This window comes from Urocampus carinirostris, chromosome 2 (assembly GCF_059441175.1).
Source record: "Urocampus carinirostris isolate Australia breed hairy pipefish chromosome 2, RoL_Ucar_1.0, whole genome shotgun sequence".
NCBI lineage: Eukaryota > Metazoa > Chordata > Actinopteri > Syngnathiformes > Syngnathidae > Urocampus > Urocampus carinirostris.
The window spans coordinates 59885346-59908088 of NC_142350.1; the positions used below are offsets into that span (position 1 = coordinate 59885346).

At 42.2% G+C, this 22743-nt stretch overlaps 1 protein-coding gene across 1 annotated transcript in view; it reads right to left on the reverse strand.

Annotated features, from left to right (window-relative positions):
* The window catches only part of otoa (otoancorin), a 37955-nt gene extending 15343 nt beyond the window's left edge, over positions 1–22612 (reverse strand). The window contains exons 1-16 of the mRNA XM_088327364.1: positions 22569–22612; positions 20552–20859; positions 20333–20472; positions 15700–15811; positions 11934–12131; positions 9643–9813; positions 9441–9581; positions 9303–9352; positions 7127–7250; positions 3795–3916; positions 3581–3722; positions 2458–2651; positions 2286–2376; positions 1110–1215; positions 826–1040; positions 577–726 (exon numbers count right to left, since the gene is read on the reverse strand). Coding sequence (XP_088183490.1) covers positions 577–726; positions 826–1040; positions 1110–1215; positions 2286–2376; positions 2458–2651; positions 3581–3722; positions 3795–3916; positions 7127–7250; positions 9303–9352; positions 9441–9581; positions 9643–9813; positions 11934–12131; positions 15700–15811; positions 20333–20472; positions 20552–20632 — 2037 coding nt within the window. The 5' untranslated portion in view covers positions 20633–20859; positions 22569–22612. The remainder of the gene's footprint in view (positions 1–576; positions 727–825; positions 1041–1109; positions 1216–2285; positions 2377–2457; positions 2652–3580; positions 3723–3794; positions 3917–7126; positions 7251–9302; positions 9353–9440; positions 9582–9642; positions 9814–11933; positions 12132–15699; positions 15812–20332; positions 20473–20551; positions 20860–22568) is intronic.
* Between the last annotated feature and the right edge of the window lie 131 nt (positions 22613–22743).

The following is a 22743-nucleotide window of genomic DNA, read 5'->3' on the forward strand; positions in this document are numbered from 1 at the left end:
GGCCCCTAAGCTTAAAACACACTTCTATTCTAAAGCTTATGAATGACCTATATTTCATGTTGACGATGTCTGTGTATTGCAACATCCGTTGCAGCCTGGTCATCCTGGAAGGGGGATTACCCCGTGTGCGGTCAGCCCCTTCTCTAGGTTTTTTCATTTTTCTCATGTTGAGGTTTTTAAGTGTTTCCTTGCCCTCATGTAGGTTTTAGATCAGGGAATGGTGTCATAATAGTCTGTAGTTTGTAAAAATCTGTGGTCTGTGCAGCCCTTTGAGACTCCTTGTGATTAGGGGTTTTCCAAATAAAAATGACTTGACTTGAAAACATCTTGAGTTGTCATTTTAGAAATTCATCTCAACCTGGTGGCCCTTTGTGCCAATCAGTAACAAAGTTTAGTTCTCAGCTTGAAAAGGGTTGCTGACCCCTGCTCTAAATCAAGGTTGATATGTGACTTATACAATTACATTTTTAGTAGATATGATAAAACCATGAGTTACTAAAATACCTTTCTTGGCACAAAGAAAACCTTTGAGGGGTTGAGATTATTCTAAATTATTCTAACTCTTTATTCTGGTACCTGTGATTCACTCCAGCCACAGTAAGCAATGTCCTCAAGCCTGTCCATGGAGAAGGCCAACTTCCCCAGGTCTGAAGTGGAAAAACCTTGAGCAATACATCCCAGACTGGCTACGATGTTCTCGCTGATATTCCACACTGGACCCAGGGCCTGCAATTAAAAAAAACAGAAACACTGGAAACGTGTCATGGAAGATAAAGGTATCGCGTCCCTATTTCAGGAAAAGAGAGGACGGGATCTGGACGCTACCTCTGTGGCTTTCCCAGTGAGCACAGCTAGCTGCTCCGCACTGTAGTCAGGGACACTGCCGAGAGTTTCCATGGTTTCCAAGAAGGTGTCTGTTGACATCTTCTCCAGTTGCGTGCTTGTCCAGAAAACGTTGTCCTTTCCCAAAGCTCGTATTAAAATCACGGTCGGGATGGAGCTATTGATGGTGCTGGCTCTGTTCATCAAAGTAACATTGCCTAGAGAAGTAAAAAAAAAAAGAGAGTTTGGTTGGGTTTTGTTTAAAAGACGTAGTAAAGTTTGCCCACCTTCTTCAGTTGTGGAGGTTATGAGCTCGAACATCTTGCTTCTCAGCACTTTGGAGACATGAGGCAGTCGTGGCCTCAGGAAATGTAAGACGTCAATCATCCAAGGCTGAGAGAGTGAACATAAAAAAGTTCCTCATTGATGTTGAAAGGTAAATGTCCACTTTGGACAGCCTTCAGTTTCCAGGTGGACAGAACATTTTTGACCAAAAACATGGGTTATATTTCTAAAGCTTCTGACACTAACCACCTGCACCTGAACACCACCAAGACCAGGGAGATGGTGGTGGACTTCAGGAGAACTAGAACTCACCAGGTTCCTGTCACTATCAAAGGAGAAGGTGTAGAATGTGTCCAGACCTACAAATACCTGGGTGTGCAGCTGGACAATAAACTGGACTGGACTGCCAACACAGAAGCTCTATGCAGGAAAGGACAAAGCTGACTGTACTTCCTCAGAAGGCTGGTGTCCTTCAACATCTGCAAAAAGCTCCTGAAACTGTTGTGGCAAGCTCCTGAGACTGTTGTGGCAAGCGCCCTCTTCTATGCGGCAGCGTGTTGGGGAGGCTGCGCTAAGAAGACGGATTCCTCTCGACTTAATAAACTTTTGAGGAAAGCGGGCTCTGTTGTGGGCACAGAGCTGGACAGCCTGACAACTGTAGCTGAGAGACGGGCACTGAAAAAGCTGCGGTCAATCATGGATAATTCATCACATCCACTACACAGCATCATCTCCAAACAGAAGAGCAGCTTCAGCAACAGACTTCTGTCACAGTATTGTTTCACGGACAGACTGAGGAGATCATTTCTTCTTCATGCCATGAGGCTCTTTAACTCCACCCGGGGGAGTAAAAGCCGACATTAAACCCCACCCCCACATTTGCTTATTACCCTATTTTTATTACAGTGTGTATATTATGTAGCACTATCTATCTATCTATCTATCTATCTATCTATCTATCTATCTATCTATCTATCTATCTATCTATCTATCTATCTATCTATCTATCTATCTATCTATCTATCTTTCTATCTATCTATCTATCTATCTATCTATCTATCTATCTATCTATCTATCTATCTATCTATCTATCTATCTATCTATCTATCTATCTATCTGAAGGCTTGGGCCGGTCCTCCTTATAGACGTCCTTATTTCTAAACTGTTGTTTACCTTACCTCGTCACTCAACGAAGCTATCGCACCATCATTCCAATCCATCCATCCACCGAGTGACTCCATTACCTCCTGAGACCATCGCGACGGGTCCCTAAATACAAACCAAACCAGAACGGATGTCAATGTGGAATCTAGATTTCCACGTGTCTGCAAGGTCAACGCAGCCCACTACCCAAATTTCAGTGTAACGAGTCGCATGAGTGGCAGCCGGTTGCGCAGAGGGATGTGTTGGCAGGTCGACATGCTTTGCAGACTTTCGTTGAGGACAGGTTGGGACAGGAGGCTCAACGTAGGGACTCCAAGTTCGCATAGGAACGGACCCAGTCTGGAAACGTCGTCCGTGGTCAGGTCGGAGACGTTTCTCTCCTGTCGATGATACATCGGTAATTATTAGGTTTGGTTGATAAGCATTGTCATTTTCTTTCCTGGGGCATTGGTAAATCCTGTGTCAGGTAACGTCAACTTTGGACAACCTCCAGTTTCCAGGTGGACAAAATATAACCTGTGCTTCTGAAGGTATCAATGGACCTAACAATTGCTATCTGCAATAGCCGAGATTTCGACCTGATTACTTGGCTGAGCTTTCTCTACTTTTTTTTCTAGCAATCAATAAAACTCCTTTAAGACCTGGTGCCTCATTTTTGACACCATCCAATCAACGCAACTATGAACAGAGACAGATCTCATACTGTCCAAGGAAAACCCTACCTGACTAGAGTTTAAGCAACTGTGTTTTTTCTCTCTGTATTTTGTTAGCATGCTTATCTGTCTATCTCTCTTTTTGCCGTCCATTTTTTTCGTTTTTAGTCCCGAGTGTCGGTTTTTTTTTCATAAAATTCCTCCAGTTAAATAAGTAGGACACATAATTCCCACAGGGACAGCACGGCAGCGCAGTGGTTAGCGCGTGTGCGGCACAGTTCTAAGGCCTTGGGAACCTCCTGTGTGGGTTCAAATCCAGCTACCGGACTTCCTGTGTGGAGTTTGTATGTTCTCCCCGTGCTTGCGTGGGTTTCCTCCCACATTCCAAAAACATGCATTTCAGGTGGATTGGCCGGTCCAAATTGTCCCTAGGTGTGAATGAGCGAGCGAGTTGTCTGTCCCTGTGTGCCCTGCGATTGGCTGGCAACCAGTTCAGGGTGTCCCCCGCCCACTGCCTGATGATTGCTGGGATGGGCTCCAGCACCCCCGCGACCCTACTGAGGATAAGCGGTGCAGCTAATGAGATGAGATGAGATAAAATTGTGTTAATCCCTTGAGACACCTTTAAAAGTTTGTCCTTTCGTTTGTGTGCTTACTTTGGTCAGGCATCGCAGCGCTCTGCCGGTTAAAATTGGCCGAGCTGGACTTCGGTGCGGCAGCGAAGTGAGATCGACTTTTGCCAACTTGTCGAGGAAAATGTTGCAAAAGGAGTCGGGCAAATTCTGCCAGACCCAAGGCCTGAATGACACATCCAGAAAGCCACATGAAAACTTGCACGATCTCTGAGCTTCTGAAGAGCGTTCTTCTTACCTTATGTGGATCATTAGAACTGTTGGCATGGTGTCATTGAACTCCTTCTCTGTGATATTTTGGAGGAAGTCCTCTGCCCCTCTCTGTAAATATGCAAAGTATCTGCGGGCTGCACAGCCTACCTGAAAGTGCAGATTTATAGCACAGGTTATTAGTGTGGGGACATGTTTTTATTTTTATTTTTTTTAGATACAAGCAGTCTCAATGATTTTCTTACATTATTTATGATTTCAAACCCTGACTTGCAAGCGAAAGATTCAAGACTAATCAGAAAACTATAGGACGTACTGTGTTAAATATAGTGAAATGACATCCGAGCCCTTTAGCATTACCCGTGGTGTTCCGCAGGGTTCAGTATTTGGCCCCCTTTTTTTTAGCATTTACATGCTTCCATTAGGTGATAATATTCGCAAGTATAATATCAGTTTCCATTGCTACGCAGATGACACTCAACTATATCTTCCGATAGAGGAATCTGCCACACTAACTCTGGAAATTTGGAGGCCTGCCTTACTGAGATAAAAGAATGGATATCATTCAACTTCTTTCGCCTTAACTCTGTTATTGGTCCATCTAAATGCTGTGACTTGTTCTCAAAAACTGCTTGAACATTGACAAATGTAATATCACCCAGAGTGACTCAGTCAACAATTTAGGTGTTATATTTGACCCGATCTGTCCGTTCAAACACACGTTAAGAATATAACTAGAACAGCTTTTTTTCCATTTTCGCCACATTGCTAAAATTCGTCCTCAGTCTCAGTCGGATGCGAAGATTATAATTCATGTGTTTGTTACCTCCTGTCTTGAATACTGTAATATACTACTCTCCGGTCTCCCCAAGTCCAGCATCAAGAGCCTTCACTTCTATTCTATAGCATATGATTAACCTATATTTTATGTTGACAATATCTGTGTATTATTTGCCCTCATGTAGGTTTTAGATCATGGGATGGTGTGATAATAGTCTATAGTTTGCAATAATCTGTGGTCTGTGCAGCCCTTTGAGACTCTTTGTGATTAAGGGCTATACAAATCAACATGACTTGACTTGTCTTGACATAATTTTTCAATACCTAATTTAAAGAGACAGTGTGTATTATCTGAACTATGGATATTGCTGTATTGTGTGGTGCAACCAATAACGAGTGCACAAGGAAGTATACAAACTACAGACACTCAAAGTGACCAAAATGCGTAGGTAGAAGTAGAAGAAGCAAGATGGCAGACAATTAGGTCAGCTCCCTTTAGGAGAAGCTCATGTCATGTAATATAAATGTGTATATCTCATCCCGATGCTTCTTCATTTGACAGTATAATTTAAATAAATTTTGTCATTTCAAAGAATTATTTTTTTGATCACAAGAGGGCCCTTACTAATTACTAACACATGAAAGCCGATAATATTGGTGCCTTGGTTTTAAAAACCGAAAGGAACTAGCTGTAAAATATTGAACTATGTCAATGCCTTTATTCAATCGCGATTGTATTATCGATCATTTATAGATTATTCATTATTTCAATCATTTATACACAGTCAGGGGAAGGGGTCTCTAACATTTCAAGGGGACACAATCATTGATAAGGTATGTAAAACGACACTTTGTCATGATTACTGATGCGGGGCGCCTGAGGCTGCCCCGCTGGCGCCAACAGCCACGGACCCTGATTGGCTGTTGGACTCTTTTTAAACTCCCGTCTTCCTGAAAGAACTCATCAGATTGTCTGCGAACCTATGCTCCCAGCTAGGCAAGCTTTTGTGACTCTCCGACTCTAACCTGCCCTGTATTCTGTCTGACTCCCGTTGCTGACCTCTCTGGACCCGTTTATGTTTTTTGCTCCTCCGCCCCGGCCATCGACCGTTTTTTTCTCGCTGTCAATGACTACCTTGCTCGACAATGAAGTGCCACTTCCGCGTTCCAGCAATCTGCTACCCGTGACCGACGATCATTAGATCGTGGATGCCAGTCCTTATCTCCTTCTTTATAAAACTGAGTAAAACGAATGCAATTGGGTCCCGTCTCCGTTCCTGGTCTGTGACACAAGTTTCTAGGGGCCAGTGCGGATGTTGAAAATCACATCAAACAAACTCCAACTTATCCCTGTTTACAAAATAGATAGATAGATAGATAGATAGATAGATAGATACTTTATTCATCCCCTAAGGGAAATTCACATTTCCAGCAGCATCCCTGAGCTGAGAACAATACAATAATAAAGCCAAAAGAAAAACAATATACAAATACCCAGTGTGACGTGCAAATGCCCACTTTAGCATGTTATATAGATTAACTAAATAGTGCTACACATAATGCAGTAAGATCCAATGTAGGTGGTGTGGTTTAATGTGGGCCTTTACTCTGCCGGGTGGAGTTAAAGAGCCTCATGGCATGAGGAAGAAAAGAACTCTTCAGTCTGTCCGTAGTACATACATACATACATACATACATACAAATACACTTGATTTTCTCAGGCAAAGGCAAAGGTTGAGCGGTTTGAGCAAGACTCTCCCCAGGCTATTGTCAGGAGGAAAGGGATCTATTAAACTGTAAGATCCATTCTAATGTTTACCTTTGTTTACAATCATCTTACGGGGCGCAAGTTCTGTATGAGAATGATGGTAAGCCAACTTAATCGCTTATTTATGTCCAGAATATTCGGTCAATAAAACTTTCAAATGGACTGCTCATTCTTTTTCAGACTTGAAAACTATAATTCCTTGCTACCTGTTATCAAACAAACATGCAGAGGAGACATAAATAAATGATTTACAACACAATCTAATAAAATAGTCATGTTTTAAATCACTATTGGTGTCATGAACCGGAACAGAATCGGGACCCAAATGCGTGACGTTTCTCACTCAAGCCTTTTAATTTACGGGAAATGGGGCAGTCATGCACGTTAGGCAGCAGTCTGGCGAGGAATGATAGGAAGCCAGAGGCCGACGAGATCGATACCAATTGCCCGAGCAGATATCGGACAGATGTGGTCGATACCGGACAGGACGGGACAGACAGGATTGATATCAAAGCAGGATATCGAAATTTAACAGGACAAACTAGAGGGGAACGAAACTGGAAACCGATATTAAACAGGACAGAATAAACGGGAACAATACCGGACAGGAAATACCAACAGGAAACCAGACCGAGTCAAAACCCATGTCTTGTTGACGGACTGACAAACGTTGAGTGAGAGCACTGAGCTTAAACAGAAGGAAAGCCAATCTGTCAACGAGCTGCAGCTGGCGCCACACGGGGGGTGCCAATTGGGCGCCATGGCAACCGTGATAATTGGAGGATCATAGTGCAGGTTAAGTGGGTGTTTACCTGCATTTTGGAGAGCCACCATGGCGCTTCCTCTATGGCTCGAATCATGTACGTCACGTTTACATCGGGGACATTGCCTATCATCTCGCAGGTAACCCCCTGGAGGATTGAACCCAGATTCCTCCTAGTGAAAAAAACAATACATTCTGAATTTCATTCACCTTCTTCAAAACTGCTGTGAACATTGACAAATGTAATATCACCCAGAGTGACTCAGTCAAAAATGTAGGTGTCATATTTGACCCCGATCTGTCCTTTCAAACACACCTTAAGAATATTACCGTATTTTCCGCACTACAAGGCGCACCTAAAAGCCTTTATTTTTTTCAAAAGCTGACCATGCGCCTTATAATACAGTGCGCCTTATTTATGGATCAATTTTAAAATTGCAAAGTTTTCCAACTAACTTGCAGCCGCCGACTAGATTTTCCCCCGAGCGCCAAGTAGTACGCGGTGTATGCTGGGATTTATTTACCGGCGTTTCATTGGCTAACCAATGTGTCAATCTTCATTTGAATCGATCACTATTGGCTAAAGTTATTCGGAGGTAAAGGGGGCGGATCCTTTTTATTATTTACAGGCTGGCATATGCTAAAGGGGCAAAACAAAGCCTGCAATTGGCCGAAAAAGATGAATGTGAGTAGCAAGTAGGGTTGACGGCATAAAGAAAACAGTATTTTACTATTCTGTACTGTATTTGTAAATATGTTACTCTCCTGGATTTACTACACTAACAGATATAAGAGGACCATGGTTGCACATTATTATTGAACACAACGACTTTAGTGAGCTACTCCGGCTATATATTTTCCCTGTATCTTGTTTCAGACTGAACTCGATGTTTCTGTGATAAGCGGTGCAGATAATGGATGGAATGGAGTGTCTAATTTTAAATTAAACTCAATTCCAAGTGTTTATTGTCATATGCACAGTAAAGTTGCGAGCGAAAAAGAAAATAGAAACTAAGGAATGGTTGGCATTTCTTGAATCCCAAGACTTTAACCTTCCGAATGATATTTGGAACGATGCATTTGAGTGACATCGTACGGACACCGCATCCGCACGTGTCTACGACACGTATTTGCTTCTTTGCAAGCTTTGGGAATGTTAAGGGGGTAATAAGTTGGACTGAACTATCTGACTGTTTTGTCGACGTTCCCATTGTAGCGCCTGACAATCCGGTGCGTCTTATGTGTGTCAAATATAGGCCCAAAAACTATTTTTTCGGGGTGCGCCCTATAACCCGGTGCGCCTTATAGTGCGGAAAATACGGTACTTACTTTTTTCCATCTTCCCAACATTGCTCCCTCATATCTTTCAGATTTAATTTCGCCCTATGTTTCGGTCCGGAGACTTCGCTCTGAAAACGCTGGTCTACTAGTGATCCCAAGAGCCAAGAAGAAATCCACAGGTTCGAGAGCGTTCTCCATTCGGGACCCGGTGCTGTGGAATGCTCTGCTCTCTGAGATTCGATCTGCAACCTCAGTGGAAATGTTTGAATCTAAGCTCAAAACACACTTCTATTCTATAGCATATAAATAACCTATATTTTATGTTGACAATATCTGTTTTATTTGTTATTGCAACATCCTGGTCATCCTGGAAGGGGGATGTCAGGTTTTCAATGTAAATCTCTTGATTTTCTGTCTCAAGGTAATTAGCTTGTTTTTATATTACTAAATATAAAAACAATGTTTCTCATACAAACACACACATAAAGTAACGTTTCAACAATGAGCGTGATTATATCTCTTGTACTTTTATCAATCTTGTCTTCTTTTTATTTTGAAATCGTGTTCTTGTCTGTACTGATTCCTCTGACGTTAATAAACAATCCCTCTCTCTGTTCGGGACCTCAGCCAAGAAGGTCGTGAGTTTTTGCTCCCACCATCATGTCGAATTAAACTATATACATGTATTTTATCTGTGCAAATATAGCCACTAAATAGTTTTAATAATGTCTATCCCTGACAGGGATTGCTTCATGTTGAGGTTTTTGAGTTTTTTCTTGCCTTCATGTAGGTTTTAGATCAGGGGATGGTGTTATAATAGTCTGTAGTTTGCAGTAGGTCTGTGAAGCCCTTTGAGACTCTTTGTGATTGAGGGCGTCACAAATAAACATGACTTGACTTGAAAATGTCATTTAACAGCAAGTATCTGTATCTTATCCTCTTACCAAAAGTCCAGTTTATTTTTCATGAAAAAGATTCTTGCCAGGAAGGCAGCCTGAGAAAAACAACAGTGGACGAATACTAAAAGTTAACCATAATGTGCGTAATATTAGGTCTTGATAAGTACATTTTCCTTTTGCTACCTGGGATCTCTTCAGGCTTTCTCCTCTCAGTTCCTCAGGCGAGCTGATGTTGGCCTCATCCAGGTCTTGAACAGACATGCCACGCAACAAAGAACCGGGTAGGAAGCGCACCAGCTCGGATGTTTGATTGTTTCTCCGCAGCTACAGGGATTTATTGGGTTGATTTTTAAAAACCAGCATCGCAATGGTGTTTGATACTCACTCTTTGCAACATGGCTTTAAGCTGGCTCCTCCTCATCCTCTTGGAGATGTTCCTCAGAGCTTCTGTGTTGTTTGCCATCTCCTGGATGCTGACGCCTTCCAGCGCACAGCTTGGAACTCCTTCCATCACTGGAGCAAGTAGCATCAGATCTGAACTGGTAACCGCCTTGCACTTTGGTCAAAAAGAGAAGGATTTCGGGTTTTTTCTTCACCAAAGATGGGTTGTTTATTTTTACCCGATAGTTAATTTGGTCAAAGTGCTCAGAAGTTTGAAAGCTAAGGTGAACAGTTATTGCTGCTTAGTTAGGTGAACAGTACCAAAGTTCTCTTAAAACCGTCACGGTTGCCATGGCGCCCAATTGGTTCCGCCCGTGTGGCGCCAGCTGCGACTCATTGACAGATTGGCTTTCTGTCTATTTAAAGCTCAGTGCTCTCATTTTTCTGTTGTCAGTCTGTCAACGAACCTCTGCCCCGCAAGATTTGGGTTCTGACTCGGTCCTGTTCTCCTGTTGGTATTTCTTGTCCGGTGTTGTTCCCGTTTATTTTTTCCTGTTAAATATTGATTTCCAGTTTCGTTCCTGTCTATTTTTGTCCTGTTTATTATTCTCACTAGTTTTCGTTCCTGTCAAGTTTGTCCAGTTTGTTTTGATATCCTGTTTCATTATCATGTCTTGTACTACGGACAGACTGAAGAGATCTTTTCTTCCTCATGCCATGAGGCTCTTTAACTCCACCCGGCAGAGTAAAGGCCCACATTAAACCACACCACCTACATTGGATATAACCGAATCTTACTGCAATATGTATTCTGTGTAGCACTATTTAGATACTCTATATAACACGCTACAGTGGGCATTTGCACGTCACACTGGGTATTTGTATATTGTATTCTTTTGGCTTTATTATTGTACTGTTCTCAGCTCAGGGATGCTGCTGGAAATGTGAATTTCCCTTCGGGGATGAATAAAGTATATATCTATCTATCAATCCTGTCTGTCCTGTCCTGTCCAGTATCAACCTCATTTGTCCTATATCTGCTCGGGCAATTGGAATCAATCTCGTCGGTCTCTGGCTTCCTGTCTTTCCACGCCAGGCCGCTGCCTAGCGTGCATGATTCCCATTTCCCGCAAAATAAAAGGCTTGTGTTAGAACGTCACGCGTTTGGGTCCTGATCCTGTTTTGGTTCATGACAAGAACTCTGTTAACAAGGACCATATGCTAATATGCAGACATGGGACCAAGTCACACATGTGCAAGTCTCAAGTAAGTCTCAAGTCTTCACCTTCAAGTCCCAAGTAAGTCCCAAGTATTTTTTTCTTGGGCAAGTCAAGTCACAAGTCAAGTCCCGAGTCTTAGATTGCCAAGTCCAAGTCAAGTCACAAGTCATAAAAACAGCGACTCGAGTCGACTCGAGTCCAAGTCACTAAGTCTCAAGTCCCCATGTCTGCTAATATGTTAAAAAAATTACTTTTTAAGTGTTAATTTCACACTGTTTATATTAATAACAGCAATCTGCTCTTAGTGCTTTCCAATGATTTAAAACATTATCTATTTGTATTGGCAGTCAAAATATTACTCTTTAGTCAAGTGGCCAATAGTATACAGTAATTACTACTTATATGTATTATGGGTATATGATTAAATAACCGTATGATAAACGTACATGAAACTGTATTAACCTTCGGTGTAAAGTGGTACGATAGAGTTAGCGGGTGGATGCATAGCAGGAGAGAAGATGGCAACAATGGATTAAAAACCAACAGATTTTGTGAAGATACAGCAATAGTGTTAATTTAAGTATCTACTCTACTTCAGTGAACATATGGTCTTCAGGAGCTTATGACTTGTTTCAGACCCCGAACACGTTTTTGCTCTCCCTGTCCCGGCTACCGACCTGTTTTTCCGTCCCTGACACCGCCATCGCTCGCTATGGAAGATCCACTTCCGTATTGGGATCACTATACGATTGCGAGAGCGACTTGCTTACCGCGTCTAGCGAGCACCGGATCACGGGCGCTGCCCTTCCTCTCTCTATCTCAATAAACTTGTGAGAAGCGTTACGCGATTGGGTTTACCCTTTGTTCTGGACGTGACAGCCTCGGGCCGCGTGGTTTATCATAACCAAGTGCTGGACATACTTCAACTAGTTTGTGCTACTGTTGAATTGGCAGATTTATAAGCGTTGGCACATTCAATTTAAATGCAAATATACATGCAATTGAAGTCTTAGGTGTGCTCTTCTTCTACCCTAAAGAAAATCTAGAAAAATGGACAGAAAATGGAGAGACTTACCATCTTCACACCCAGCAATTTTCGGACTATTGTGCGTATTTGTGACTTCCTCCAGTGGATTTTATCCCCAAGATTTTGGAGCATCTCCTTGAGACCCACATCAGAAATGTTTGCCAATTGTCGTGCGGACAAAAATGCGAAACCAGCAGCTGGAATCTCATAGGGAAGGTTTGCTATCAATGTTGGTAGATTCTCTAGCTGTAGAAGAAACAAAAAGAATGAAAATATGTGTGATTCTATGGTATATTTACATATGAGACAGCTTGTAAAGTAGGCTTAAACGTATTCGCTCAAGGTGTGTATTTCTTATCAGTTTGATGTTCTTTTTGGCCGTCTTTTAGTCTTCCTGTCTTTGTTTAAAGGTGTTGGTACTTTTCAAGGGGGATGGTTTTTGGTCTTTTGTCTTTTGTCTCAACATACCAGTACTTTTCCATGTCTTGTGATTTAAATAAAACACAGAGGCATAGGGGAGGAGAGTCAGAGGGAGTGTGACAGGACAGACGAGAGCGAGTAAATTGTTCACTCGTCCACCCACTCCCCTCCAGCTGGTGTTGTTTAAAAACTAAACAAGTCTCTGCCTGAATTTTCTTCTACCGTTAGCCGATCTTTATAGCTCTCCCACACGTCAGTGGTCTACTACTTAGACCCCACACAGCTATAGATCCCCATGTAAGGTTTGAGGCGAAGAGAAAACAGGTGACATAGACGCTGAGGAGCAGACCTTTCCTTCTTTAAAAATCTGTTTCAAATGAGCTGTCAGAACCTTAACGTCCCTACTGACAAGTGTAGGCATGTTGTTTGATTCTGAGGTAAAGAACAAAAAGGAAAAAAACTAAACCTATATATTTCTGAGAGAATCTTTTGAACGGCACGTGACACTTTTTGGGGAGGAAAATCGTTTGTCGACTCTGGCATCATTTAGACTAGAAACAAATATTCTTTGAATCCAATTGAGCTAAGTCAACGGAGCCTTATTTCATCTTCATTTTTTTCCTTTTCATGTACATTTACCGTAAATTCCGGACTATAGAGCGCACCTGATTATAAGCCGCACCCACCACATTTTAAGAGGAAAACCGATTTTTTTACGTACACAAGCCGCACCTGTATATAAGCAGCATGCGCCCATCATCATCATCTGTCTGATTTTCTTCTGTAGGGAATCTTAATGTGGAAAATTGTATTGATTTGACCCATGTATGAAATTGTGTTCATTTGTTCATTCTTAATTGTGTCTCATGTTAGATAGATAGATAGATAGATAGATAGATAGATAGATAGATAGATAGATAGATAGATAGATAGATAGATAGATAGATAGATAGATAGATAGATAGATAGATAGATAGATAGATAGATAGATAGATAGATAGATAGATAGATAGATGGATAGATTTTAATTTTAACCTGCTGCCTCCTACCCACCCCCCTCTCCGGGCATCCACCGGCTACTCCACCTGAACATCTTAAATCATGTCACAACAAAGGTACAGTAAAAAAAATGTCATTTTTTTCCTTTTCATGTACATTTACCGTAAATTCCGGACTATAGAGCGCACCTGATTATAAGCCGCACCCACCACATTTTAAGAGGAAAACCGATTTTTTTACGTACACAAGCCGCACCTGTATATAAGCAGCATGCGCCCACATTAAAAAATGGTAACACAAACACAAAAATTAACCCAGACCCGACTCTAAGTCCCGCGATTGTAACTAAATATCCTTCATTATGGTACACAGTCCCAAAAAATCACAGCCGGAAAAATGAACGGAAAATGATACCGGTACTTAAGGTTTGATGCAGACTGGCAGAGTCCGGGTCCCGTTGAAAGTAATCCAAAGGAAAAAGTGTATATTTCCAAAGGTAAGGGTGGGAAAAATATATATCCACTATTGTCCGCCGTGTCCACAAACACTCACCTTTACCGGTCCCCACTTCCCGTCAGCCCACGTTTGTTACGCCCCTTCTTTTTAATTCGCCCGTCCAAAACATATCAGAATAAGTGTCCAAAATAAATACAAATAAATACATTACAAAAATATACAGTTGCAAATACATATTATACATGGTTACACATATTTACAAAGAAAGACGGTACACCGAGAGAGTTTTCAAAGCTTTAATAATAATAATATAACTTTCATCCGGGCAGTTAATGGTAGCAACACGCTAGCAACACGCTCGCAACACAGTAAACGGGTCTGTTAAAAAAACATACCGTACTTGTAAAAATCACGGCGCATATATTCCACCGGTCTAAACCTTACCTTTTGTATTCGAGCGCCGCTGGTGGCCGTTAGAAAAATGACATAAATTGGCCGCATCACTGAATAAGCCGCAGGGTTGAAAGTTTGGGGAAAAAGTAGCGGCTTATAGTCCGGAATTTACCGTATGTTATTAAATCATGTACTACACCCATATTACCTATTAGGACTACCTATTTTAATGTTTGTATCTAAGGTTAGGCATGAAATAGCTATGCACAAACTTAGGTTTGGATTCCATCATAGAGCCATTTTCACATTGGATTAATATTGTATCCCGGGGTCTACTGGAGGTTATTATCATAAAATATGTACATCCTTTTTTCAAAGGGCCATTTAACAGAAGAATGACTCCTGCTGTCAATCAAATCAAAGAGGGCGGGGCTAAAGGACCAAAAAGGCTCACACATCAAGATGCTATTTTTCTCTTGTGATTAGTCAAAATGCATTTTTTTTTTCAGGGATTTTGTGTTGTTGACTTTTTTGACTATAAAAAAAGGTTAAAAAAATTGTATGTCATTTTTTTCTTTATCGATTTATAAATATTTAAATGTATGCTTTCCATGTTTTTCAGTGTTAATGATTAAGTGTTGATTTTGCTTCATTTTCATCTTTTCAAATTATTCATAATAATACATCATAAATAGTATTACATGGATTAAACCACCTGAAGAAACATTTGGGAGCCGAAAGAGAAGGGCTCTTTTTGGTGAGCCGAGCCGAAAAAGCCGGTTCTCTCAAGAGAGTCGGAATTCCCCAGCTCTACAACGAACCATTAAAGTAAGATTTGATTTATTAAATTCACTTTATTTACCGCTGATTGTTATTTTATTATATTGTTTACTGTTTATTTTTGTTGCACTTCATGTGTAGAGTAAATCTGTTGCTAGAGAGGTGCAAAGATATTAAAACGTTCTATAACACAATTACCTTCTCTATTCAACTGACTCGAATACCGCTCGGAAAAATTCAAATGATTTGACGTACAACTACAATAGTTACTTTCCCTTGTAACTAGTTACTTTTACTATAGAGTAACTCAGTTACGATCTCAGTTATTGATAGGTTGGTCGTTTTGGTTGTAACATTTCTCAGAATTCACTGTGTGAATATAACTTGTTTTTATATTCCTAAATATAAAAACACACACACACACACACACACACACACACACACACACATGAAGTAACGTTTCAATAATCAGTCTAATTGCATCTCTTGTACGTTTATCAGTCTTGTACTCTTTTATTTTGAAGTCACATTTCCGGTGTATTTTTCTGTTTCCTGTGTGAATAAAAGTTAGCTTCACACACGAGAGGAGAGGGCCACAGGACAGTGCTCTCCCGCTTGGGAATATTAAATACCTTAATGCTTGTTTTTATTTGAGTAATTCTGCCAACATAGAGTTTATATGAGTTTTAACTTTAACATTTATATATAACGAATTACTTTTTTTTTTAAAGTAACGTGCTCAACACTGTACAATACACAATAATACCTTCTTGGTCTTCGGGTTGTCACAGAGTTCAAGCTGAGCGAGGAGTTTCCATCTGAGTTCTTGGGTCAAAGCTGGAGATTTGTCATAGTAGTAGCAAGCCAGTGAACCAAGTCTGAGAAGTTTCAAAAACAATGGCTTGAAAATTGCAGAAGGCCGGCCCTATACATTGTTAAATAGGGGCCGGTTGTATGATTGCTACCTAGTGCTCTAAAGCGCTGGAATGGCACACATTCATCTCATCTCATCTCATTAGCCTTACCGCTTATCCTCAGTAGGGTCGCGGGAGTGCTGGAGCCCATCCCAGCAATCATCGGGCAGTGAGCAGGGGACAACCTGAACTGGTTGCCAGCCAATCGCAGGGCACACGGGGACAGACAACTCACTCGCTCATTCACACCTAGGGACAATTTGGACCGGCCAATTCACCTGAAATGCATGTTTTTGGAATGTGGGAGGAAACCGGAGTGCTTGGAGGAAACCCACGCAAGCACGGGGAGAACATACAAACTCCGCACAGGAAGTCTGGAGCTGGATTTGAACCCACACAGGAGGTTCCCAAGACCTTAGAACTGCAGCACACGCGCTAACCACTGCGCCCCCGTGGTTAGGTTCCCTTTCTCTTTCTCTTTCTTTTTCTCTTTTTCTCTCTCCTTTTTCCTCTCTTTTTCTTTTTCTCTCTCTTTCTTTCTCTCTCTCTCTCTTTTTCTCTCCTTTTTTCTCTCTCCTTTTCTCTCTCTCTTTCTCTCCCTTTTTCTCTCACTCTTTCTCTCTCTCTATCTCTTGCTCTTTCTCTCTCTCTATCTCTCGCTCTTTCTCTCGCTCTTTCTCTCTCTCTATCTCTCGCTCTATCTCTCGCTCTTTCTCTTTCTCTCTCTCTTTCTTTTTCTTTTTCTTTTACCCTCTCATTTTCCACCTGAAATGCATATCTTTGGATAGTGGGAGGAAACCGGAGTGCCCAGAGGAAACCCACGCAAGCACGGGGAGAACATACAAACTCCGCACAGGTAGGCTGGTAGCTGGATTTGAACCCACACAGGAGGTTCCCAAGACATGAACTGTGCCGCACATGCGCTAACCATTGCGCCACATTCATCCATTTACTAGATGGCTTTTTGCATTATTTTCTCAATTTGATTCAGGGGTCTCAAATGATCTATCTGATCACTTACAGCCTCCACCTTAATAGCTGTTATATTTGATCCTAATCTGTTGTTTCAGTCACACGTGAAAAATATTACTAGAATTGCTTTCTACCACCTCCGTAATATCGCGAAGATTCTTTCGATGCTGTCCCAATCAGATGCAGAGGTTTTAATTCATGCGTTTATTACTTCTCGGCTCGATTACTGTAATGTATTGCTTTCTGGTCTCCCGATGTCTAGCATCAAAAGTTTGCAGCTGGTTCAGAATGCAGCAGCTAGACTGCTTGACTAAGACCAAAAAGTTTGAGCATATTACTCCTGTATTGGCCAACTTGCACTGGCTCCCAGTCCACCTAAGATGTGTCTTTAAGGTTCTCTTTTTAACATATAAATGCATGGACTTGCACCCTCTTATCTCTCTGATTTGATTTCCCCCTATGTGTCTGCGCTCGGAAAATGCCGGTCTACTTGTGACTCCGAGAGCCAAGAAGTCTGCAGGCTCGAGAGCGTTCTCCATCCGGGCCCTGGTGCTATGGAATGCCCTGCCTCCGGAGATAAGATCTGCAACCTCAATGGAAGTTTTTAAATCGAGGCTTAAGACACACTTCTATTCCAAAGCGTATGATTGATGCCCACCTCATGTTCTGTATTGTCCTGTCTTTTTCCGACTGCCTGCCTGGTGGTGATACGAAGGGGAAGGACGATTTGAGATGAGTCAGCGGACCAGCGTTTGACCTGATGCATGTGAACGCCTGCATGGACCAGCTGGCAGAGATGGGAGGCTGCGTCGTGGCCGTCATAGACTTTCTGGACTAGTTTACAGGCTGGGGGCATCGCTGCTCTCATGCACTTTCCGGACAAATTTTTCAACATGTTAGCTAGTGTTTACTATGTTTGTGTACTGTAATACTAAATGTAATTCCCCCTGGTCATCCTGGAAGGGGGATACCACTTGTGAGGTCCCTTCTCAAGGTTTCTCTTTTTCCTCACGCTGAGGTTTTGAGTTGTTCCTTGCCCGCATGTTGGTTTAAGATCAGGTAATTGTGTCATTGTAATCCTGTGCAGTCCTTTGAGACATTTTTGTGATTAAGGGCTATATAAATACATTTGACTCGACTTGGCAAATCATCGATTAATTCATTGATAATTGATTAATTTAAAAAATATATTAATTACTAATGTTTTTATTCTTGTACGCCAATTAAAAAAATATAGTTGAGAACAGTGGAATGTTTTTATAAGAATGCGGAACGCGGATCACCCGTTTTAGCCTAACCTCTCTTAGGCCCTACCCCAGGTGAAATGAGTTTGAGAACCCTGGTTTAATTGTTTGTGCTCAGTTCAAAACACCAGAGGGGACCTGAAGGAAGAAACGATGTACAGTATTATTTTTTCATTTGGACTACCATGGCTTTTTTCTGGGTTCTTATTATAGTGATAAAGATTCCTTGTCAGAACCCAATCGCGTAACGTTTTCACACCAGGCTTTATTTTACGGAAGCGAGGCAGGAATGCGCGGGATCACAAACGCAAGCGATTTGACGATCGCTGGTAAGAAGAAGTGGGGCAGAGAATTCAGGCGCGGAAAAACAGGAAGCCAGGGGCAGAGGGGCAGGATACCGGACAGGACGCACGATATCGATACCAGTTACCGGATACAGGAGCAGGATACCGGACAGAACGGGACAGACAGGGTCAATACAGAATACTGGCTACCAGACAGGACGGGACTGACGGGATCGATACCGGATACAGGATGCACGAACAAAATACCGGACAGGACGGGACAGACGGGATCAATACCGAACACACAAGCAAGATACCAGACAGGATGGTACAGACGGGATCGATAGCGGATACACGAGCAAGATACTGGACAGGATGGGACAGACAGGATCGATAACGGATATACGAGCAAGATACCGAACAGGACGGATTCAATACCGTATGCACCAGCAAGATACCGGAAAGGACGGGACTGAAACCGGATACACGAGCAAGATACCAGACTGGACAGAACTGATTGGATCAATACCGGATACTGGATACACGAGCAAGATACCTGAGAGGATGGGATCAATACCGGATGCACGAGCAAGATACCCGACAGGACGGGACGGACGGGGTAATTACAGGATACACGAGCAAGATACCGGACAGGACAGACGGGATCAATACCAGATACTGGATACACGAGCAAGATACCGGACAGGACAGACGGGATCGGTACCGGATACTGGGTACACAAGCAAGATACCGGACAGGATGGGACGGACGGGACCGATACCGGATACACGAGCAAGATACCGGACAGGACGGGACCGACGGGATCGATATCGAATACACGAGCAAGATACCGGACAGGACAGGACAGACTGGATCAATACCGGATACACGAGCAAGATACCGGACGGGACAGACAGGATCGATACTGGATACTGGCTACACGGATACCGGACAGAGTCAAAATGCTTGTTTTGCAAGTGCAGAGGTTCATTGACGGACTGACCAGGAGTGAATGAGAGCACCGAGTTTAAACAGAAGGAGAGCCAATCAGGCAAAGAGCAACAACTGGCAACAAACGAGCGGGCACAGGTGAGGGCAATGGGCAATGGTGGCATATCTGTTAATAAACATTTTTCTTGAAGACAAAGCTTTCTAATTAGGATAAAATAGTATGTTTCAAAATGTTTGAAGATATATATTTTTATTAGAAATTGAAGTTTCCTGTATGATCATTTAAAAACTGTTTGGAATTTGAATGAGAACTTTCTCCTCTTAACAGAGAAACTGACTCATCATAAGTAAACTCATTTTAGAACAGAGCACTTTCTGGTTTCAACCAGAGAAAGGTCTTGTTGGTTTCTATTTAGAAATAAAACCCTACATTTTCTTGTTACGATGCGATTTATAATTCTTTTTTTACTTATTAGAATATCTGTTCATCTAATTTGCGCTAAAAACATATGTTTTTTTCAGATTGAGAAAATTTAAAAGCAGTAGGGCTACTTTTACTGATCAAATATTACTCGTCTTGGAATATCGCCTAAATAAATTGAGTTGGGTGACCCTTTCACGATAATTTCTGACTTAGTTAATATCCACTAGGCACCAAGAGAACAAATTCGCTACAACTGTTCATTGAAGGGGGTAGCACGGCAACTGAGTGGTTAGCGCAGTTCTGAGGTCATATGATCAAACCTTCCTGTTTGGAGTTTGCATGTTCTCCCCATGCTTGTGTGGGTTTACTCTGGGCACATGGTTTCCTCCCACATTCCAAGAACATGCATTTCAGATTAATTCGCTGGTTCAAATTGTCCTTAGGTGTGAATGGGCGTGTGAGTTATCTATCTCTGTGTGCCCTGGGACTGGCTGGCAACCAGTTGCGGGTGTCCCCTGCCCACTGCCCGAAGAAAGCTGAGATGGGCTCCGGCACCCCCGGGACCCTACTGAGGATAAGCGGTTCGGATAATGGATGGGTTTATACTCACACATCCACAAGCTCAGAAAACTCATGCGCTTCCCCGAAACACTCTTCAAATTTCCGCAGCAACTTCTTCCCCAGACTGGGTCTCAACCCGGTCTCCATCAGTGCGGATTTGAACTTGGCCGAGCGAAACGCGTCACACGTCTTTTTCAAAGAAAAAAAACAAATATTGAGTTTTTATTCCATTGTGTACGCAAATCTGTCTTTAGTTTTTTTGCCTTACGTTTGATTGCAGCATGTCTTTTATCTCCGAATCAGCAATGGAGCTCTTCATGATCCCTGTGATAGAAAGGAACACTTCCATGACAACAACACAACATCAGATGGACTTGCACTAATAGAAGAAACTCACCAAGGACTATGAAGACCACAAGAAATCGTCCTCCCTTTGCCGCCATGTCGAATGCACCTGTTTTCCAATGTTGTTTGATGTTTTTGATTCGTCTCCAGGCAGGTTTTAAGTCACTTCCTCCTTAGCAGCTTACCTGGTTACCTCCCCTGCTGATGTTCCTCTAGGGTAGCATCAAAGACCTTGGAGAATAATACAGTGGGAAAACACACCATGTCATGCACATCTATCTGGAGTAGGTGGGTGGGTTGATCCGCTAAAAACGAGAGTCGTAGGGGAAACATTTCCTGTGGTGTGATTGTGGTAAGTGCAGCCTGGTGGCGCCCATTTCTCTCCAAGCCAACAAACTGTCAGGACCAGAACGGAAACAGGACCCACTCACGTAAAGTTTTATTAGAAGAAAGGGAGGCAGTTGCGCCCACGATCTGGGGATTGCTGGATGTGGGAATCAGGTCGCACTGAACGCGGAAGTGGGACTTCCCTGGCGAGCGGTGGCGGTGTCGGGAACGGAAAAAACGGGTCAGTAGCCGGGAAAGAAGAGCAAACATGTGGTCGGGATCGGAAACAAGGCGAAAGCCAGGAGAGGAGAGTTTACGTGATCGAGATAAAAAACGGATCGTTATTCGGGACGGGAGAACAGATGTGGTCGAGATCAAAACAGGGCGTAATTCAGGACAGGAGCAAAAAACGGGACAGGCCAAAAATGGCTAGCCGTGTAAAAACAGATTCGCAGACGGACCGACAACCGGGGATTGACGTGACAGGGTTTTTATAGTGGGGAAGCCAATCTGTCAACAAGCTGCAGCTGGCTCCACACGGGCGGGGCCAATTGGGCGCCATGGCAACCGTGACACAAACAGCCAAATAGAAAATCATAACAAAATAAAATATCCTACCCACTTAAATATAATTGTATAGTTTCTACATATATTAGCTCTTTTTTTTTTAGTAAAATAAGAAAAAGTAAACAGTAATCCCTGGCTATAACCTGTTTCACCTTTCAAGGCCTAGCACAGGGGTAGGGAACCTATGGCTCGGGAGCCATGTATGGCTCTTTTCATGAGTATGTATGGCTTCGAAATAAAATGTAACCATTGCACATCTCTGTGGCGTTCCAAAGTCAATTGATTTCGTCCCGATTTTGGTCCATATAAAGCCGAAGCAACTTCATGCAGAAGTTTGATAAGAAACCATTTAAACTGATAAAAAAAAAAAACGCTGGCAAACGACTTTGATTGGGTGAGCAGTACGGATGGGCGGATCCCTGCACACAGCGCAAGGCACTTCCTTCTCTCTCTCTCGCTCAGTGCAGTCTACACCCAAAGTGAATATGACGATATGCTTATCGTTTGCAGTCATTTGTGACATTTTTACAAAAGAACTTTGCATGCACATTGTTTTGAAACCGTAATTAAGGACAAATTTCACAGGAAAAAATTGCCTCAACACTCTTAACTGAAGGTGGAAGACAAATTGTAAATGGCATATTTACATTGATTTGCGACACAGGATTTGGCATTATTATCATTTCATACATTTGATGAAATCATCAAATGACACACAGTGAAATAAAATGTGCTGAAGAATTAGCTTTTGCTTAGAGAGCGTGTTTGGCAGTTTCTTCAATTTTGTCTGAAAATAAATGATGTGGCTCTCTCAATTTCTTTTTAAAACATTTTTTGCTTTTATGGCTCTTTGGGTCAAAAAGGTTCCTGACCCCTGGTCTAGCACATTCACGGATTTTCAAAATAAATTGTGTTACAGTACTTTTACTTGATTTTTGGCTACTCTACCCACCTCTGCTGAAAAGTCAAAACAATGACAGCTGTATCAGATGCAAAGACGGAAATAGATTAAAAAAAAACCGATATAATTCTTATAAAGTACTTACAGATGTATGTGTTTGTCCTCCTTGTCCTGCGTCATGCGTTATCCGACGCTTTGTTTGTGAGCTCGAGTTTTCGGATGAACTTTTAACACCTTCGAGTAAGTGATTTGACTTTAACTCATCCATTTTTAATGGCCCTGTAACCAGATAGCGTTTGCTGTTGCCGCGGCAACCCATG